This window comes from Puntigrus tetrazona, chromosome 19, assembly GCF_018831695.1.
Source record: "Puntigrus tetrazona isolate hp1 chromosome 19, ASM1883169v1, whole genome shotgun sequence".
Classification (NCBI taxonomy): Eukaryota; Metazoa; Chordata; class Actinopteri; order Cypriniformes; family Cyprinidae; genus Puntigrus; species Puntigrus tetrazona.
The window spans coordinates 14,159,297-14,182,668 of NC_056717.1; the positions used below are offsets into that span (position 1 = coordinate 14,159,297).

Below are 23,372 nucleotides of genomic sequence, written 5' to 3' on the forward strand. Positions count from 1 at the left end.
GGTTCACGTTCGTGGTGGGTGGGTTGCTGTTTGGAGACTAGAGGGCAGGATTCTGCTCATAAATCTACACTATAGCGAGGTATTCCGGAGAGACGCATACACATACTGGAAATATTATGTATCAGTGATTCCTCAGACCACACAATCGTTTGCACGCACACACAGAGGTCACCGAACGATTCCACACAATGAAACCAGATACTATGACACAGATGTTCATACAATAACACAGAAGACACGATGTTGAAAACATGCATGCAGTAGCCCACGCTTTAAAATCTAGTGTACTCCAAGTGTACACAAAATTCTCATGCTGCCCGTAAGCCTGGTGAGAAAAAAAAAATTGAGGGAAAAGCAGCTTAAAAACAAAATATGACATGCACATTCTCGATCACACACACACACACACACACACACACTGTACGGTCTGAGCTGAGAAGCAGGAGCTCTCCAGGGAGGCCATACAGGTCTGATTTCGTCTCTCTCCTCGCCGGGTTCCAGGCTGTGGGCTCTGAATACAAACAGCGCCTTATTCAGAAAGGCCGCACGCACAGGCTGAAAACACTCTGCTCCACGTCCACCTGAAACAACCAGCCCCGGGCAGCTGGATCATGATGGACGTCACTCAAGGCTCAAACGCACAAAAACCTTCACACATGTTCCCTAGGGGACAGGTGGGTGTATGAAGCCTGAAAATTCAGCGTTTCCTGACAAGAGCGCCAACTTGACAAATGATTCCTCTGCCAAGATCTTTGACAAGTCAGATTAGACCGTTGATCATTTAATAACGTGAACCTGTGCAATTACTGAAAAAACTTTAAAATAGAGGAAAAATTGTCTGTCGTGCAGATATGTTATTTTATGAAGGTAGACTGAATTATAAACGGGTTGACAATCGATTCTTATGTAAAACCAATTCATTAAATTAAATTAGTTTCTTTAAAGCTAATTCATAAAAATTTAAGAAAAATGATTTCCTTTACATTTAGTTCCACTGACTTTTAAAATACTGGCATTTTTAACAGATGTGAATAAAAAAATAAAATATACTTGTATGAAAAAATGGATGTATACATGTGTGAGCGCAATTTATTTATTTATTTAAAAAAATGTGAACTAAAAAAAGACTCAATCAACAAAAAACTAAAGCACAAGGTTGGTTAGCAAAAAAAAGCAAAACAAAAAAAAACATTTTTACTGTTCTGCAGCCTGGAATCTGAAACGATCTGTTCATTTGCAACAGGTTCTGATCATTGCTTATAAAATAGAATCGTTAAACTAAATCTAGCATAGCAGCATTTTAATGTCACAATAAAAAAATGCAAAATTGGGAATGTAGTCAATGCTAGGAGAATATGAAGGAATTTAAATTTATTGCAAAGAAAAATTCAAACAGACGTGATACAGTTTACTGTTCTCCATCACATTGATGTTAAATTCTCTTTACTTTACTCTCATAATATTACATCTAAAATCTCAATGTAACTTTTGTTTTCTTTTTATAGCACAAACACAATCATAATTAAGGAACCATAATCAATTAAGTATTAAAAAAAAAAAAAGTATAAAATGCTGACGCTGCCGAATTGTATTAAAGTTTTGTTATTGGATTCATTTTGCCATGTAAACATCAGTAGTAAAATTGCTCAGAAGAGGTTCTTGCACATAATATGGCACAATATACTATAATATCAAACATATGTGGCATTGAGGTGGTTTGGTGTATTTACACAACACTTATATTAGATTTAGCAAAGTGCCTTTCTGTTCTCTTTCTACTGTGCCAAACTAAAGCGGACATATGGATTTCAGTGGTGCAGTAAACTCATTTTTATCAATAAATTCAAACCAGCACATGTAGACATGCCTGTAAACTCTGGCAGAAAATGGAGAATAATTGAGATCTTATGTGAAGGTAAAACAGAGCCATACTCATCCGCGCCGTACATAGTACACAGCTGGTGAAAGAAAAAATATGGAAAGGTATAATACTTTCTCACATGTACGTGCTTAACGGACACACGCACATGCGCGCGCAAACAAACACTAAAGTGCACACATTTACATGCGCACCTGGCCTCAAGACAAGCTAAATCAAAACCAATAAGGGACTGCTGTAGGAAAAGTTACTCCCTGACGTTTACCATTTTCAGTTTATTCAGCTGTGATGCTTGACTTCAAGTAAATTGCAAAAAAAAAAAAAAAAAAAAAAAAAAGGAAAACCTGTTACCTATCAGTATAAAAGCAAAACCGCCAACACAGAAACAAATGTGTAACACAAGCTCGCTAGCTGTAATCAACAGCTGCTTTCACTGTCCAATGCTATGCCTATTGCTACAGTAATAAAATGTATATATAGAAAAACTGTATAGTTACTGAAGTACTACTACATAGTCCTCAACATTTGAAATTTCAAAAAAGTTTAAAGACGAATACAATTTGATTTAAGGTTTTACAACAACTTTGACTTCAAATCTTAACCAATGACTGTCTGTCTATTAATCATTTCATTTAATTTTTTGTAGGGATGCATCCAAATTTTGTCGAGCCAAAAATAGGCTATGTAATATTATATATGGCATGCCCCGCCCTTGTCACTGCGTGGTTTGACGCTCTGTTCGGGATTCAGCTCAATGAATGCGCTTCTGCTCGTATAATAGCCTGCCGCTCATGTTTAAAGTCCAATAACAAAGCTCAAAAAACAGGGTCTGCTCAAATAACGCTCGACAGGAAATGCCCATGTAGTATACTTGTTCCTGTTTGCACTAGCGCTACTGTGCTGTAACATGCTGCAGTACAGCTGACACTACACTCTCGTGATGCCGTGCTCTGCTCACGTGCTCTGGTAATAATAGCTTTGTGGGATCATACATTATTTAAACAATTAGTTATATCTGATTCTGTCGCATTAAAATTAAGAAAAAATTATGCAATGCTATTTAATATTAAACACTTCCCTTAATTAATGTGTTAACTGACTTGAACGAACAATATCTTTATTACAGTATTTAATGTTTTGTTATTGTTAGTTTATTCATTTTACTAATTTTGTTACAATATCAATAGCAAATATTACAACATCAAAATATTACATATATGAAAGTTAAGCATTATTTTAAAAGATCCAATATTACATTTAATAACACGTAATATTTATATATTTAATGAGCTAAATTTAAGTTCAAGTTATGCAATTCAATGCTAAATGATATACATAAAATGTGTATACATGTGTATATGTATGTACACACATATACACACACACACACACACATATATACGTATATACATATCCCACACATATTTTGGGTTTTGAGTCCCTCCAGAAGAAATTATACAGGATAAGTCAAATATAATTATAAAATGTATAAAATGTTAACAAAAATATGCAGTATGAATGCTCATTAAAAAATAATGTGATTTGTTATTTGATTTTACCTGTAGTGACGAAAGATCTCCTCCTCCACTTCAGTGAAGAAATGGCACTTAGTGCAGGCGTACTCTCCAGGATGGTCCCGCCCTGGCCCTGGCCCTGCATCCCCTGATCCCTCCTCCTCTGGTTTGACTTCCAGTAAGGTGTGCGAGGTGTGGGTGCTGTCATAGTGCAAGAGAAGCAAGTCTATATCAGTCGAGGTGAACGGGCACTGGTCACACTGATGAGTGACGGACGCTCTGGGAGTTGGCGGGGATGGGGCAGTGGTCCCTCCAGCTGTTAGCTGCAGCAGAAGTAGAGCACAGTGCGAGCAGGAGCTCTTACGGCAAGCAAAAGGATAGGAAATCTCCCCCAGGTGCTTCTCAGGAGTGCAGAGCCCACGGGGACAGAAGGGGCAATGTTTGATGGTGCACTTGTGAATGCTGTGAGCCCGTTGGTAGTGATGCAAAAGCGGAGCCACGACGATGACTTCCGGCCCGTGAGTCATGGAGTAACGGAAGTCACAGAATTGGCAGTTGTAACTGGTTACTACCGTTTCCTGGTCGCCCGCTGCTCCAGTCTTCTCTTTTTTCTGTAATTGGGAGTCTCCGTCATGGTCCTTTCTGTCCCTTTCCACTGGACTTCCCTCCCTGATGGCCACCTGACCGTGTCTCTTCTCATAGTGCTCCAGAAGCCTAGAAGCACTGGTAGCGTTGCAACTAAAACTGCAATACTTGCACCAGTAATATGAGGCAGGGGTGTCACCTCCAGTCTGGCTGGGGGAATCCGAAGCCCTGATTGGTACCGAGTACCCAGCCACCGAGTCATCTTCGGCCCGCACCGCTACCCGATCGGCCCACTTCCCTTGCTCATCTGCCCCAATGCGCGATACGCAGTTCCCCTTCCGTTCAGTTGAGGACTTCTCCTCGAGGCTGGTGTTGGACGGAGGTGGACTCTTCATCTTGTTAGGGTGGGTGGCCAGGAAATGCTGTTCCAGATCTACAGAAGAGCTTCCCATGTAGGTGAAGTTGCAGAACTTGCAACGGAAGTACTTGGTGTTGCCCTGACAGTCCTGCGTCTTCCTCCCGATTCCGATGAAGGTGCCGGCTAACGTTACCTGTGAAGATAGGTAAGTCGAGAGGGGGGTAGGAATGGATGACAAAGAAAGAAAATGAGATAAAGGAAAAGAACAATCATCCGTGAGTTACAGAGAATTACAGAGAAATAGAAGTCTGATATAATAAGACAGACAATAGACTTTCAATAACCCTCCCAATCTCGAAGACGAGGCAGCAGTTATCACCACACAAAGGCAAATCACATTTTATGTTCTTATTACTTCTCAGCACTGAGAATTCGAAAATCCTTCTGTGAGCAGATGGGAAACCTGTAGAAGATTCAAAGAGTAAAGCAACCATGCATGCAGAGACTAAATGGATCTTTTCTGATTATTACTATTCAGGTCTAACTTTAGTTCTTATTATTTTAAAATTAAATTGTGGATTTAAGAAAAGAAAAAAGAAAGAAAGAAAAGAAATAATCACCAACTTAAACCGTGGTAACGCTTTACAATAAGGTGTCATCTAATGTCAACATTAGAACTAAGAATACTTCTACAGCATTCATTCATTTTAGTTCATGCCTAGTTAATTTCAGCATTTACTAATGAATTATTAAAATCACAAGTTGTGTTTGTTAACAATAGTTAATGCAGTGTGATCTAACATGTATTTTTATGAATTAACATTAACATTAAGATAAATACTGTAATAAATGTATTGTTCTTTGTTTGCTCATGTAAGTTAATACAGAAACTAATGCAAAAAAAAAAAAAAAAAAACTAACGATATATTTCTTAATTGCATGTACATTAAAATGTAGACATGCAGTCCTGCGGTTTAAGATGCAATAGATTTCTGGCCTACAGAAAGCATATGGAATATTTAGCTGCAAGTTACAGAGCCAAAAGAGAGTGTGAGTGGGAGGTCTTGAGCTTCATACGCACTGTGGGGAATTCAACGTCATGCTCCAGACAAAACACTCAAGGAATGTCACAGCACAGACAGGCCCTTTCCCCTGAGCAGCCCCTGAGCTGTATGTTGAAGCAATGATTAAATAAACACCCACTGCTTAGTGTAATATATGCTTGATTTTAATTCTTACACTAGCATATTACAGATACAAAGGACTAAACTTAAATCTCAGCTGGTTGCTCTATATCACCTATCTGAGGAATTGCACTTAAGTAAATCGCACTTGTGCATATACCTTTCATTGAGAAATATGTTATAGTTAGGTTAAAAAGTAACAGTTAATGTTAAGAAATTATCTATTATATATATTTAAATTAAATATATAAAATTTAAATGAAATGAAATTATATATTATATATATAGTAATATAATTAAGTACAGTTGTTAGTTATTGTTAATCATGAAATATATAATAATAACACAATTTTATGTAAAAATATAGATATATTTTGTATAAATTGTGTGCTATGTATATTTACGCATATTGGAGTTTAAAATAATTCCTCTTGCCACCTGTACTGAAGTTACCCATATAAATATTAATAAATAATGATTCCATAATATTAAACATATAGTCACTATAATACAAGATAATAATAATAAATAAAATTTAAATAAATAAAATGTGATATATATATATACAGTATATGTATGTATGTATATATGTATATATATATATATATATATATATATATATATATATATATATATATATATATATATATATATATATATTCTCATTACTAAACAAGGAAACACATGTAAGAGAGCTTACATCAGTGATTTAGCATAATTAATTTTAAATCATTACTGGCTGGTAAACTGGACAAAATCCCCCTCGCACTGACTAAAGCTAAATGCTTCCAAACTTGGCTCATATTTAAGAAACCGAACTTAAATATGCCGCTTAAACTGTAAACATGACATTGTTGAAGTGAAGAGTGAAACCGTGCTGAAAGTCAGGCAGATAAATGACTATGACATCTGTTCATTACCCATCGTTTAAAATAAATCGACTCCTGTGTTTTCACTGGCTCCCCTCACCAGCTTCCCTACGCTCTTTTTCCCCCCTTTTTTCATTGGGAAAATGAGAAATCGCAGTCGTCGATATTACTGCATGGAAAATTCCACTAGGAACGAATTCTGAATAGAGTCATTATTCAAACCTTTTTCCTAAGAATTTATACGGTATTACGACAATTTGTAGACAGGCTGATGTTGAATTGAAAAAGATCGCGGCCGGTGTTATTAGAAGAAAAAAAACATCAGGTACTCTAAGCTGCGCTGTGTGCTTGCTTGATTGAGTACATGCACATGTGCAAAGCAGGCAACTGTACATAATGGTCCATTTAAACATGATACACTGAGGCTAGGGCTACGATAAATCAGCCAAAAGTCACAAAACAAAGGCAAATACAGTGTGCCAGCATAATCCAGACTAATCTCCTTCACATTTTTGTTTGTTTGTTTTTATAAATCAGAAATCACCAAGGTGATATGAAAAAATGATGCTTGTATTTCAATTTGAATGGAGCAGCTTGATTGCTTATTCATGACGTTATTTTATAACACATGCATGAACAAATACAGACTCTATGAGGGCTAGTCAAAATTTCGAAATTAATGCAGTCAATGTTCATCAGTGTGTGAGTTTCTTGGTGTGCATGACTTTGCATGCATCATGTACGGTTACCATCCATCTAGTGGTTTTACTTCTGTGACATAAATTTTAAGTTTCACAGCTGCATGTGCATGCATCATTTTTAAGCCTTAATGACCCATGGGTCTGACTACAGCACTGCTCCAAAAATATAAAGCCATCTTGCTTCCTACATAGGCAGCTGCCTTCTGAGGCAGCATCTTAACTAAAACAGGGCCTTTATAAGTCACTGATTTGGAAAGCTCTACATAGGATGCAAGTTCGTGTATGATTAAATAGCATTTCACAAGCAAAGCAGACAAAGATTCATTTCATTTGAATTCATTTCACATGGACTACCATTAAAAAGTTTGGGCCTAGAGTTTTTTTATGTTTTTTTTTTTTTTTTAAAGTCCCTTATGCTCACCAAGCCTACATTTACATTATCAAAAAATATAGTAAAACAATAATATTTTAAAATATAGATAATTTTTATAATACTTATTTTGGTTGTGTGTCACACGATCCTTCAGAAACCATTCTAATATGTTGCTTTTATGCTCAAGAAACATTTATTTTTGCTGCTTAACATTTTTATGGAAACTTAAAAATCATACTACTATAAAAATAAAAACCATTTTTAAACATTATAAATGCTTTTTTCACAACAGAACAAATATCTGATCCCAAACGTTTTAACAGTAGCAGTTTTTATTTTCAGTAAAAAATCATTTAGGTTTTTTTTTGGTAACGTAAGTTTTTTTTAATGTATTTTTACTACTTATAAGTATTTTTCTAGATATTAATTCAAATTCAAATTATTAAATATTAACAACCTTTTAACTGACTTTTGCCTCAATAACCCCCGAATTTGCTGCACATTATTAATTAGTTAAGTGGTTGTTAAGCTTAGGTATTATGTAGTGGGATTAGAGATATCATGATCAGAATATATGTAAGTAATGTATATAAGTACTAATAGTAATGTATGTAATATATATAAGTACTAATAAACAACATGTTAACAATAGGCATGCTAATAAGCAACTTGTTAATATTGAGAATCGGTTTAAGTGTTAACGCATTTTTATCATTTATAATAACATTTAATGAATGTTCAAAACCTTCATCAGAGTCATAATAAAGGCAAAATGTGTTCTTGTTTTAGGACAACTTTGATTAACTTTTTTTTTAAATACACTTTCAATGTTAACTACTGTATATTGTATCCAGCAACATCTCCTTTTTCATCTGTCTTGTGATTACCTGTACGTCATAGGTGCCGTTAAGTACAGAGGATCTGGGTGACCCTGCTTCCGCCACAGAGCCGCTGTGAGCTGATTGGCCAAGGAGGCGTGCGGAGTCTTTGGCCTGTGTTTGGGCTGTGAACTGCACCATGTTATGTAGTGCCAGAATCTTATTGTCCAGCTCTGCGTCCTGCCGTGTCCGGTTATGCAGGCCCAAATGGTACTTACGAAAGTGTTTGATCAGGTCCGTGGGGTCATTGCCGTAATAACCGTACCCACAAATGTTGCACTTAAAGTCTTGAAGTTTGGGTGAGGTGGGTGGAGGTGCTCCAGTTTCAGCTCCCAGAGGGCTAGGGGCATCTTCCGCTCCCCCAATGGGCCTCTGTGGATGAAGTGTAACAGGAGGAGCTTTAGAACCTTCGACAGCCGCACCATGAGGGCTGTCAGAGCCCAGCAGTGCTAGCGGGCTGTGTGTGGCGTCCCTCTCCTCTCCGTTACTGGTGCAGCCCTGTACGATGACGCCACCTGACCGGGTGCTGGGTTTTAGACCATTCCGCTCATCCTCACAGTCTCCTCTTTCACCTGGATCAGAGTTTGTCGGGGAGGCGGTAGAGTCCAGCGGTTCGGTATCTGTGCCCTCGCGGCTGGAGTAGGATGCTGCCAGGTTGTGGCTGGAGTAATGCAAGTCAGGTCTATCTGGTTTGATGGGGCCAGGGGAGGACGGTTCCTCCTGTTCTTCGCCCACAGCCCGGTCGGGCTCTGAGGCCTGGCTCCCCGCGTTCCCGCTCTCTGGGCTCGTGGCCTCGGCCGCCACCGCTTCGCCCTCCTCTTCTTCACCGCCGAAGCTTCTCAAAGGGGGATTCTTTTTCCGCACCATATCTGGAACCCCAAAAAAAAAAAGAGAAGAGCAATATTAGAAATAACTCACTCAATGTGTGGTTCCGACTGCTCACATGCTCAAAACTATTTCATAGCCAATGGCGCCTATTCTGTTCTCTATAAAAGCTTCTCAATTGTTCTTTGATTTTTGAAAATCTGAGATGGAATGCCCTAGAAACGGTTCTGCTGTTCCAGCTCAATCCATAAACAGCAATGAGGTTCTAATATCGGTGACTATGTCGGCGCCGGCCTTTGTTGATGATGTTTTAATGAATAAAATCTGTGCACTTATGTCACTGATGTGGCTTAGGGACACACATTTTAATCAGTTAGCAAAATCAAAGATGATAGGGAGAGAGAGAGAAAAAAAAAATGTGGAATTTATAAAGTGATTCATAGCGAAAAATTTCCATCAGAACTCAATGAGGTCATGCGTGTTTGTTCATAGCAGGCAAATCGCACTATTAACTAGACTTTCCTTTGGCACAAACTCCTGCTATCAAAAGTGAATTTCTATGAACGGTTTAGCACAGCGCTAAGTTAAACATCATTTTGCATTTGCAAGATGGTGTGCCTGTTGGCCAGTTTCAATTTAGGGCAATTACAGTTTCTCGTGATTTAACAAAACAGGGGCCTGTCTTATTTCGACAGACCATCGAGAGCAATTTCCTCATTTAGTCTGTGATGCAAATGGATATTAAATAAAGCAATTCATGCTTTGCAGAGGGGCCACACCTTAACCAGAGCTAAGTTAATAAAAGCCTCGAAAATCTAATCACAAATAGAACCACACCCTGTCATATCACGCAGCATCTCTAACGCTTCTCACCATCCGCACTCCGCTATTTCTGAGGCGGGTGTGCTATCCATTTAAAATTGGTATTGATGAGAAACGCACCTGTTTGTGTCATATTACTACCTCCTAAAAGGGGTAGTATATTGCGTTTGAAGAAATGTATTCAAGTTTAGCGGCGTCTGTAGCGAGAGTGACTGACGGTAGAAAAGATGGAACTAATGGCTGATGCTGGTTCTTAAAAGCCTACTTTCTTAATCTGTCATAATACATCCAAAAATGCACATAATTATTTTATCATATCAAGGAACGCAATCAACGATATACACTACACTACATGCAGGCAACAGTGTGGTCTGATCTGAAACGTCTTGATGAGAATGACAAATAAAGTAAATGCTAATTACCGCTTCGCACAGCAAAAGTACTCATTTGGTGATTTTGTACATGTGTTTTTATGTATTGCAAACAGGTCCCAACGTCGTGGAAAACTTATAATGGAATTTTTACAATTGTGTTTTACAGGCTACCAAAAGTCATAGATATATAAATGATGACAATAGAAATGATAATAAAGTGAAAACGGAGCACCACACTCTAAATTAATTGAATAAATCATAAATACATCAATTTGTGTTTTTGTTATTGTTTTTGTGTAAATATATAAATATTCCATTATTTATTTGTTTATTTATAAACTGAAATCTAGTTAGTATTTGTATTATTGCATTTTTGACACCTCTATAAAGTGCATGAAATATCATTTGAAAATGTCTGGGCAAACAAAGTTATAGTAGATATATTTTCTCCGTTATTACATTATCTCATTATTTGACTGATAGGGTAGTAATATGAATTACCTTTCTTCACACCCAAATATTCTTCCTCAAAAAGTACTTAAACGGAACACAGAATCAATAAGAAAAATCATAGCCGGAATTATAAAATATGCAATTCCCATCCATCATAAATATACACATTATGCTGTGCTCTAAAATGTTTCGTCTGCTGGATATTACTCTTGTGTAAAGCTGGTGAGTAAACATGCCCACTAGCCATTGAAATAACAGATTTGCGAGCAATTCTTCTTTGGAGTCAGGTCTTTTCAATGATTTAGCTAGATCAATTCACAATTAAAGTCAGTTTAAATCTAAACGATTTGATCCCCGCTACTGTTTAATAAACTGTTGATCAAATGAACTTGATTTTTTTTTTATATATAGCATATTAGGCTACACAACGTATTTAGAAAGCTATTGATTCACTGAACGGACGCTTTCCGATTCACGTTTTCCTTTTACTGTCCCTCAGTTTATGAGAATAAAGGTACAGCCTTGTTATCGGGATCGAATACTAAGTAACATCTTAACCAACATAGAAAGAAGCAAAAAGGAATGGAGCGGGAGGACAAGAAAAGTTTTTAATACCTGATATGGCGTACAATTACATTAAAAACTTGCAGGGGAAGCGGTGAGACATTACCGTTCCAGGCCGCCATCAGAAACCGAATAATCTGCTTTTATAGCTCCCAGGCATTTGCTGCGTTCCTGTACCAGTCAATTCAAATCACTGGTTCACTATCCACCCCCACCTCCTTTTCCTTTCCTATATTAAACTGCTCCTCTTCTGTTATTGTGCCTACTCAAGAACTTACTTAATAAAGTATAATATGCTTTTTGAAAAGGACAGGACAATCAATTTTCTTAATTAAAAAAAGTAAGGAGGGGGTGAATGGATCGACAGCGGCCTCTGTCTGCATACAGAGCAGAAGATAGAGCAGGGCTGTCCCTCGAGCGCTCTATGACACTTCAGCTAATGCAATCTAATGACAGGAGTCAAAGCTCAATCATGGGGCTTTGATAAGCGGGCATTACTACGACTAGCTTACAAACCGACGATTCCGACACTGTGTACGGGAGCGTTAACCGAGTGAAGAATTCCAGGGGGTCTTAGAGATGCGAATAAACAAAATGCTGTCATTGGCTTTCATCAGCCACATGACTTAAAGCTGCTATATTATGTTTTGACATTTGTTTTTTTTATCAGAGAAATCTACCTGTCGACAGGCATTTCGTCATGTCATTGTGACACGGTGATGGAAGAGCTTGCTGCGATTTAATCTCACACACACAAACACAAAACACGCTGTATACGCGATCCACTGACAATGCTGCGACACAACATTCCTGCGGAGAAAAGCGTTAATGACAAGTGCAACACGTCAGGATAATTCGATTAACAAGTCACCTGATGCAAATTCTGCATGCTGAAGAACTAAATGGGTCGTGTGCATGTGCTCAGTCTGCAAAGAAAGATATTTTTAAACGGAGACAAAGCAGACCAACATTGTCGTCAACTTTGGGGAATTATGATTATGTATGGGTGGATGACCTATTAATGTGTCCTATGATGTGAAAGAAAAAACTCCAACATAATCCTCTCTCATGCTATTTGATACACTTCTCATGTTATTTAGTTTTTTTTAGATTTTTGCAGTTACAATTTTTATGGAATATATATATATGTGGATATTAATATTAATATCATATAGAAAAAAATCTAATCAATAATCAATTTAATTGAAAAATCTCAGTATCATGCATAAAATAACAATAATATGTAATACCGCTAATATTTTAATTAAAATATTCATTAAAAATGAATGCATCTGTACACATTAACAAATGTCACGTCACTTTCTTCACCCATTTATTGAACTTCCATGCATGCACTTAAAGACACTACAGACACTTAACAGTTCAACTCAAAACGATTCATATCTGATGGATGCTTCACAACATCACAATGATCCAAAACGAACTACAGATGAAAAGAGGATCGCTCAGTCGCAAACTAATGTTCAAACAGACACTTGCCATGGGTTTACGTCTACACAAACTCCTCTAACATCGCACAGGCAGCTCCCTGTGAAAAACTCAGCACTGGCCTGCTTCCTGTTGGCCCATCTCTAGTATCAAAAGAGCCGGCCACATACACACAGAGCCTCATTTGTGAAGAGGCAATGTGACTCCAAATATGTCATCTTCATTGTCAAACTCATTTAAGAGATCTTGTTTCAAACACAACAACAAATACAGGGGATTTCCTCAGCCATCCGGCCCAGCCTGGTCAGTATTGATGAGATTTTTAGTGGTAGGGTTTAACTTATGGCACCAAGTCATTCCCACTAGGCAGTAGATTTGCGGAGTCCAGAAAATGTCCGGGTGGTTGAGGTTAGACCCTGGTGGCGGCGGGAGTACACGTAAAAGTTTCTGCATACGTTTGAGTTTTGTGCATTTCTTTACTGTGTGTGCTCATTACAGTTGCTTTGGTTAAGTGCGTCTGCAGTGTGTCGAGGTGTTGCATAGCAAGAGAGTACTGCTTAATGAGTCTGCTTAAAAAAAAAAATGTAAAAAAATGCACACCCACACACAAACACACACCCTTTCTTTAACTATAAGCAATGTTCTATGCTGTCAAATAGGACTGGTCAATCTACACATTATTATTGACAGTTTTGGACAGTATTTATACAGCATGTTGACAGACATCATTAAATTAACAGTTAGCTACGTGTATTAACTTTAGCAAATCTAACTGTGCTGGCTTCTACTAAGGATTCAATTCAACACTACTAAAAAGAAAAATCCAGGTCAAATCTGCAAGCCTCAGACTGAAGATTAGTATACAGTCTTTAAGTAACTTACAGACAAATAAAAAGCACATGCACCGTTTGAACTGTAATCAATGTCTTCACAAACATGTATCATTCAATATAATAATATTCGATATATCAAACACATTATTTGAAGTATATATTTCATCCACTTGAATCTGTCAGAGGACAGCAACTTGTGGACTTATGGAACAAGCTCTAGCTAAAAGTCTTGCACCATCTAATCCTCAAACTTTGTACACTTTTTTTTTATCATATGGAGTATGATGCATTTATGGAATCTGCGTTCTTTTTGAATTTTTAAAGATTCATTGCCTATTCAGCTACATGAAACATAGCCACCAGCACAATCTTTAAAATGTCTGCGTTTTGAAAAAGAAAGAAACTTGTTGTGGGACAACATTTGTAAATAACGACAGAATTTTCATTTCCGAGCAAGCCATTCCTGACTAAATTGAACAAACCGCCAATTACTTAAGCCAGCCCATAGCTACTTTATTTTGGTCCCAGACATTTGCCCCTTAATATTTCACTCCGAGTTCAGATGTAATCCTCTCTACATCGCGGCCCCCAGGAGGATCACATGGGAGCGGAGATTCACACACACAGCTGGAGGACCCCATGGAGCGCTGCAGCCTGGGTCACTCCGAGCTCTCCACCCAGAAAGTCAGTTTATTAAAAATACATTACCCAAACCGCCCCTCATAATTCAGGCCTGTGCTTTCAATCCGTCGGGGGGTGGATCTGACCGAAGTCTTAAATAACAAACCCTATACACACACACGCAGGCTGACGCTCCCTCATATAAATACTAAAGCAGTTGCGCGGGCACACACGCCGTGGATCAGTCAGGCGGAATATTGAGTTCCCCAAGATCCGAAATGATGAGACTCATTTTGCATCCTTTATTTACCGGCATCATAAATTGAAGCAATAGACAAAAAAAAAAAAAAAGGAGAGAGAGAAACTATACGCTCTAATTGCTTTCCGTCATGGCTGGAAGACAGTGTGGAGGAATTAATTTCTAAATGAGTAACTGGTACGATCATAGCAACGGCAGAGCTAAACTTTATCAAACTCAAATAAAGAACTGTGTTTCTGTCTGATTTTACTTGCATGTTCTGGGATTTACCGATAGGCAAGTTTTTGGGGCTACAAAAGGAGAATGACATCCAAAAAAAAAAAAAGGCTAGAAAAACATCACTTTAAAATGAAACGGGCCCTGCCTTCCATTCTAACAATGGTATATTCAACAGCACACATGGCAATTAGCCACAACTCGGATCCGTCAGGCATACCATGTGTGTGCGGTCACGTCTAAGAACGAGACGTCATAAAAGTGTTCCCCCAGCCATCCCACAATCCCACCTTGTACCGTCTCCTTTATTATTCCTCCTATCCTTTATGATGTCACCACCGCAGACTTTTGCGGTGAGAAAGGACTCGAAGGACCCCGATCCATCTTGCAGAGGAGTTTAATCTCGTTTGTAACATTAGGAATAAATCACATTACTGTCTGTGGAGCAGAGTTTCAAGCATGCGGAGGGTCTATGGAAAACACATATGTGAGATGCTAGATAGAAGCAGTGCAATTAATTATCATTAAAGCGAAATGTCAAGAGGAGGAACTGGGCTCTGAGTCAGTGGCCCCCCACCTCACGTCACCCATATCCACCCCCCAAATCGGGTGATACACACACTTTCACATATGAACCATGCGGCTGTGTGTCACATTAATTTGACCCTGGGCTAAAACATGGCAAAGAAATAATTGCCTCTAAAGCAAGATAACTACCAAGCTGTGACACCGAGTCAATTTCATTTAAGTGCTCTATTTTTCTTCTTCAGATGCAGGACATTTCTCTATGCCATACATCTGAAAATGGATTTTCTTTCCTTGAACGTCAGAGTAAAGAAATTTAAATGTACAATTATACTGATTAAGAGAAATCCTGACAGCAGCAGATAAAAGCATCGTAAGCTTTGGGAAGAAATTCTATGAATTTTACTTTTTAATTACTTTCAATTTACTTTATTTGCTTCCACTATTGTTGGTCCGTTTGCAAAACACTGAAATCTCCTGTGCAATCTGGAACAGCCAATCAAGTGAGCAGGCATTTCCATAGAAACTGAGAGAAAGAGTAGCACTCGTGCCGCAAATAAGTGACTTTGAGGATGCAACAGGCAGCTAGAGACAGCAGGGCTGCTCTGTCTTCATGGCATCACGACAACATGGCCTCGGGCTTCTTACTGAATACCAAAACACATTATACGCATTATGTTGAAAAAATTAAAAAAATAAATTTGATTTGTGAATTTTAAAAAAAAGAAAGAAAGAAGAGCATATGAAAGCAAAGAAAACAACATTAACAAAAAAACAAGCAAAAAACAAAACAAAAACAAAGCAAAACAACCAAAATAAAAATAAAACACTCAAAGACAGGTTAAGAATAACAAGAAAGAAAATGGAGCATATCAAACCAAACAATCAACAAAACCAAAAAAAATTTATTTGAGACAAAACAAAGCAAAAAAAAAAACTGAATACCAAAACACTTTATATGCATTACGTTACAAATATATGTGAACGAAAGAAAGAAAGAAAGAAAGAAAGAAAGAAAGAAAGAAAGAAAGAAAGAGCCCAAAGTAAACAAAAATCAAAAGAAGACAACAAAAACAATCAAAACATTCTAAAGAAAAAAAATAACAGTTTGTTTTTAGTTTTAGCTATCACTGACATAAACCAGGAAGACATCAAAGGGAAATGTTTCTTTTTTAAATTATCAAATAGCCAACAGGCTTTAGTTATGTCACAGACATAGATCGTGACTTGCAGCTAGTCAGCTGCAGGTGTCTATCTATCTATCTATAGATAGATAGATAGATAGATAGATAGATAGATAGATAGATAGATAATTTAAAATTAATATTTAAAATTAATATGGTAGCAAAAAACTTTTGCCAACTTTTAGGAGTACACTATTTGTCATCAGAGCTAACACAGATGGACTTAAACCCATAGGGTTTTGAAAGTTCACAGGGTCTTTAACACAATGAAACAATTATGTATTTTCTATAAGAAACGTCTGTATAATAGCACACATTTCCGGTTTGGCACCATATGCTGCACTCCCAGTTAACTTCAAGTCCCATGTTTCTAATGCTGCTGTCCAGTGGCGAAAACATCACGTTACCATGTCATTTGAAAATGAAGAAACGTTATTACCATAGCAACCGTAATCTCTTTTCGATGATCTCATCTTTTCAGTTCCTCTTAAGCAGCATCTAGTCATCAGCAAAAAAAAAAAAAAAAAAAAAAATCAGGATACTGATTCTACAAGAAAGAGCTGAATATCAAACGAGAAAGTGCGGAACGTAGGCAGCCTCTCACAAGGGATTCAACCTTTAATGTAAACAAGAAGTGAGGAGACATCTTTAGAGACTGAAATAAATCAACAGGCCTGCCAGAACACAGGGCTTTCTTCAGAGGGTGTGTGTGCGTGTATGGAACGGCATACTAATCTCCTCCCATCCTCAAAGTGAGAGAGGAAGAAGATAAAAAAAAAAAAAAAAAAAAAAAAAAAAAAACGAATACTGCCACTGCAACACTAAGGCCTTTGAAGGAGGCGTGGACTGCCAAAATCTGTCTCCATACAGATGTCCGGGAACGCCGATCTGTGCTACGCCCAATATTCCACTCGCTTTGAAATATCAGCATGCAAAAAGGAAAAATAATAGCAAAGAGCACTTGAAGAAAAGACTACGGCGTTCCTCGTTAAAACCTGTAGAGATAGCCAGGTTTTATGATTCTGGAGTTACAAAAACAGATATGGAAAGCTCTGCATAAAATTATAAAAGCGTGTTTCAAAAAATCATACCTCATCAGCCTTCATTAATAGTTTGCTGTACCTTGTTAAATCTTTATCTACATACAAAATGACTGTTGCGCATTAAACGGAAGATTTCAAGTTGACAGACCTGCAGGGGATGATTTCATTCCTACGTGTTTGTGGTGGAATCATCCAGCCTGGAAACATACAACTCATATACGACTCTGAGACAGGAAGTCCCCTCACCTTAAGCGATGTGTCGTTTCAGCATGCGAGAGAGAGAGAGAAAGTACAAAACTGACAGAGAAACGTCAGAAAGAGAGAGAGTGTGTGTTTGTGGAGTAAGGAGAGAGGAGGGGTTGGCATGTCAAAAATAAAGAGCTTTTCCCATAATTCTCTTCACCCCCTGTTTTCCTTCCATGAGGCAGCTTGTGAAAGGGTGACGTGCTCAATAAGAAGGGCCCGTGACTAACTGCCTCTCTGTGACTTTTTTTCCCTTTTTTACGTGGCATGTCAACGGTACACAATACAACCAACACAACCCCCCTTCATGTTTATTCATGAGAACTCATTCACATCAAAGAAACAACACCAAAAACTGTTGCCTTTGGCAATGTTGGCAAGGTTTTAACCCACCTCCCAAACTCACCCCCCACCCTCCCCTTCTTCTCTTAATCAACTGAACTAAAGTCAAACTGAAGAACATGTGGACCTGTTGCACTCGACCAAAACGCACTTGACAGATATCCCAATATTTCATCATATTATTTCTTCACAAGTTTCACATCATTTGAATATAGAGGAAACTGCTATATGGTTCCATATTCAAATACTAATTTACCAGTAGATGCTTCTTGTGTTAAAATGCTAAATATTTGCTAATATTACTTACGTAACCATTTGGTTATTTGTATTTCTTTTTTTTTTATTATATTATTAAACTTTTATTATGCAAGATACATAAAATTATAAAAAAGGACAAAAGAGTTTATTATTAAAAAAAAAAAATCCCTTTTTAAATATATTTCATTTCTTTGAACAATTTTTTTTTAAGCATTCTTAAACTAGAATGGTTTCCACCATGATTTCTGAGCACTAAATCAGAATGATTTCTAAAGGATCATGTGACACTGGAGCAATGGCTACTCAAAATCCAGCTGTGTCTTTTTAAGAATAAATCACATTTTGATAGTAGAATAGTAAAACTAAAAATCTTTACTTTAAAATATAATAAAATTTTAAAATTATTTTTAATAAATAAAAGCAGCCTCTGTTAGTATAACAGAAATTCCTTTATCACATCAGTATAACACAGAAAAATATTCAAAATGCCATGCCAAAATGATGGCATAAAGTTGAGTTTATTTCTATTACTTTTCCTCTTTGCCTTTTTTTGTTTTATTTATTTATTCATTCATTTATTTTTATTTTATTTTATTATTATTCAATGCATATTAAAATAAAATAAAGTGTCAGTAGTGATGAACTACATATTATTTTAATAATTACAAAATATTTTTAAGGGTCGACTTTAACATAACTGAACAATTTCTACAAAAATTGCTGAACGTTATTACAAAATATTCAAACTTAGTTTAAATATCAGCAAATATTGGTCAACCTCAAACCAGAAACCTTTGAATTTCCAAGAAAAAGGTGTGATCAGACAGAAATGTTTAAATTAGCACTTGACCTTCTAACACACAGACGCCTTGTTCACAACTACCTGCTTAATTTGCAAGACCCAGAACCTTCTGGCCAGAGTGCCATTGCACCACAACAGGAAAAAAGAACTTTCTACCAAGTCTTGCCCAAATGTCTCCCCAATCGGCCTTCCAGTCAGGAATCGGGGAGGGGGAGGAGCGGAGGCCCCTGTCTGAATGACCTGGCCTCTGTGCACTCAATCAGCGCACGCTAGAACCGGAGACAACAGAGAACAACTGCTTCCCTTAAGCTTCCTGTGATCACAGGCCCCGAGCTGCCAGAGAGGGGCAGGGATCACGCGCTCTAGAGAGAACTGCAGATAACAGGCTTCCGCCAACGCCACCGTGTGTGAGAGTGTGCGTGTACGCGTGCGTGTGAAGAGAGAGAGAGAGAGAGAAAGAAAGAAAGGAGAGACAGATGGGAAGAAAGACCTCATGGAACTTAAAGGACCTGAGAAATGGCTGCTTTTTTTTTTTCACGTTTACGTGACCTGCCGGTTGCAACGTGCTTGACTTCCAGAATGTGACATGTCCGAGCGAAACAGGACATTTAACGAAAAAACATTTAATAAATGAGGGCAGGACTTAAGCGTTAGGAACAGCGTGGATGGAGAACAGTGGCCATTGTATGCTAGAAATTACCCAGATTAAATGAGGATATGCAAAAACATTGCCTAAAGAACTTTTGTGCTATTGCTTAACGTGACTCAAGAGACATCAGCAGAAAAGGAAATTTGTTTCAGATGAAGAGCAAGCTAAGGCATTCTGATTAAAGATTATGAAGATTAAAAAATGCTTTGAAAACAAGAAATATTTGTGCTGACAATAAAGTAACAAAAAAAACAAAGATCATTTTAAATGTACATAAATATAATATATTTTTTTCATATATTTAGTAATTATTCTTTATGCAAAACATAATCTCTTATTTGCATTTCGATTTTGGAATGCAGTTTGGAAACTTTCTGAATTGCTGAATAATCTTCGTAAAAAGTGGCAAGTCAACAATCAAAAATGAATAAAAGCCATGATAAAACCAGCACCACTAATTAGCAGCCAAACCGCGCAAGCAATCTCGAGTGAAATTCAAAATTCTGCAGTTCAGAAATCAAGTCACACCACATGTGACACTTCCAGCAGCGCTGTAGTTAGTACCCATCTAAAAATATATATTTATTAAGCAACAGGAAAAGTCAGACGTGATTGTTCATTGCACAATGTGCTACCCGAGGCACTGATGAGAAATCACTTCTGCTCGGGTTCCTCAGTTCTCCCCCTGCTCTGCTTGCGCTGGGCCGCTCTTCTCTTTTCACGCGCCTCCGTTTATGGAGTAGCAGAAACAGCTCCTGCTCTGTGATGTTTTTTAACTTTCCCATGAAGGACTAGCAGACAGTTAAAATGGCCCTGCAGGCAGAACAATAGCTTTAATTTCCTTCTCTGCACCTTGATGATTGAAATGGTTATGAGGTTTTTACGAGCTGACATCTCCCCGATGTCCTACCCAGGAGGAAACGGCTGATTGCAGCCCACCAACGTGGAGTCACTCTGAAATGCACCTTGAGATAAGATATCCAGAGATTTCAGACGAGTCGAGATGATTGAACGTCGAGTTTGACGAAAAAGAAAGTTGAACAGGTAGAAAGTTTTAAATAAAGCCGATTCTCCTCCTGTGCTGCAATGATATTTTTTACCATTCAAAGCAAGCCGTTGCAGCTACAGTGTGAAACCAACAGTAAACCACAGCCTGAGATGCATTTCCCCTCTGAGTTAAAAGCACAAAACGTTGCGACATACCTTAGGCTTCTCTAAAGTGACACTCACAATCTCATTATAGGACTCTAGCCATTTTAAACCGACTACCTGACTTTCCACAAAACAAACAGAAAATGCAGAGGAACTCTTTGACTAAATAAAAAAACATGACTGAAAGTATACGCGTTGTATCACACGGAAATCTTAAAGCAATATCTTGCATGCGAGTCTGAAAATAAACTTCAAAGCGTGGGGTCTTCGTTTGAGTCAAAGTTAAAGGAATGTTCCGGGTTCAAGTCAAGTTAAGCTCTGTCTACAGAAAATAATTCAAATTTGTCTCCAAGTTTAAAAACATGCAAAAGAACAGGCACAACTTGACGCATGAAAACACTATAACAGGAATATTTAATTAACCATTTCTGTGAAGAAGTAAATCGTTATTTGTACTTTTATCGCAATCATCTAAAATCTGTAAACTTTCATAAAATACATGCAAAGACATTTTAGATAAACCTGATTTTTAATTCCATTTATGTAATCACAAATAATTATTAGATTATTATTATTAAATTAAGATTTATTAGTTGCATTTCAAATAGATATTGTATATTTTATTTATTTACTTTAATGTTGTAAAAAAACAATTTAACTTGTACTGAACATCCCTTTAAGAATATGACACTGGTTTGGCTGAATGTGAAAGGCCAAAGGTTGGAGTCTGCCACATCGTTTACAAAATGTCACTTGCTGAGGAAACCTTTTCTAGCCACTGTAGGGAAGAAAAAAAAACAACCCATTATCTTTATCACATTGCCCGGAGAACCACAACCAGAGGCAGATCCTGGTGACAGCTAGGCCTGTTATATTAGTCACTCTGCTGCCTCTCTGGAGAGCTTCCAAACGTGATCAGACGCGATTAGCCACAGTTAAGCACTCTTTGAGAAAGTCAGGTATGTCACCTGACATCTGCGGCAAAATATTTGCGCATAATCATGTTTGGAAAGACTCGCTTAACATACCAATAAGGGCTTTAACCTTGAGATTTGTCTTGTTGAACATTACAGAAGCTGCTGAAGCTTAGCACCGAGCTACAGACGGGGCCTTTGAACGCGTGTAGCTCACAAATAGTTCAAATAAACCTTCCTCACACAGACAATATTCTTTGTTAGTCGCTACTTGTTGTTTGTATCCCCACCCCTGCACACAAACTAGGTTACCTGGGACGCTACGAACTGCCTAAATAAACACATTTCAGCTTTTTCACCACTGCCGAGACAAAAGAAGGACCAACCTACGAGAGCATCAAGTCATATGCGCTGTATGGTATTTTCTATGTAAAGGGAAGCAGTTTAACCACACTGGTTGTACAAGATTCCTCTATTTGCTTAGCACAATAATTCTTCTTTCAAATGCCATATAGCCTTGGGACTGATTAGTCATCAGAGCTGTTTGATAGAAACAACCACACCCTCTGATACCATCTGTGATCCTTATGCAAAGACGTACCTGCCTGTCTCTCTCATCATGGGAACTCTGCCTCATTCTACGCTTAGTGAAGCAGAACAAATTTCTGTGCGGCGGTGCACTAATATTTACTCGCTGTGACTGAAAAAGTACCGTAACTTCTCATGAAGAGAAATCAAAAACTGGAGAAAGATGACCCGAAGGCAGAAAAATATGCTACCTCGCTTGCTCTCGACTTGGTCTCCAGCTATTCGTACTATTAGCAGAAAGGGCACCCCAAACAAGACGGCTGAAGTAAGCTGAGGACGGAGATGATACCTTAGACACGCAGAGGTCTGAAGTCACCGCTATCTATAACACAAACTGTCTGTCACACTGCCTTTTTACCATGAGAAGTAGGCCACATATCATTAGGCTGGGTGAACGTGGCCTGCTCGAGACGGGAACACTCCTGCAGGATTTGAGAGCTTGATCATCTGCGATGTTAGAGAGATAACAATACTGTGAGATAGAGATGTCAAAAGTGCTGAAGTGCTGACTAAAATAGTAAGTAGCTAGTAAAATGTTGCTAAAAAATAGATCAATTTGATCTCTCTGCAAATGACTGTACTCAGTTTGGTACAGAACACAAAAGTAGCCGAGTTTCTGCCCACATAGTTTTATGCAAATTTTGGGAAATTGCATTAAAATGCAAAAGCAAAGATTTGAATGGTTTACAAAATGTGCCAACATGCTCGCTGAAGGTGGATACGTTTTTTATTCAACAAAACCACAGGCACACACTGCGATGGAAACACATTTACCAAATAAATTCTAAGATGTGCTTCAAAGTCATGTGATTAAACATTTGAGAAAAATATAATATCATTTTACAGCATCTCAAAAATGTTTCTAGTCATTATGAATGATACAATTTTGTCATGCACACAAAATTAGAATCAAAG

The 23,372-nt window shown here is 37.8% G+C and overlaps 1 protein-coding gene across 2 annotated transcripts in view; it reads right to left on the bottom strand.

Annotated features, from left to right (window-relative positions):
- trps1 (trichorhinophalangeal syndrome I) overlaps nucleotides 1-23,372 on the bottom strand; it is a 97,648-nt gene that overhangs the window by 62,203 nt on the left and 12,073 nt on the right. For both annotated transcript variants that reach the window (XM_043218425.1, XM_043218426.1), the window contains exons 3-4: nucleotides 8,351-9,210; nucleotides 3,439-4,529 (exon numbers count right to left, since the gene is read on the bottom strand). In XM_043218425.1, coding sequence (XP_043074360.1) covers nucleotides 3,439-4,529; nucleotides 8,351-9,210 — 1,951 coding nt within the window. The remainder of the gene's footprint in view (nucleotides 1-3,438; nucleotides 4,530-8,350; nucleotides 9,211-23,372) is intronic.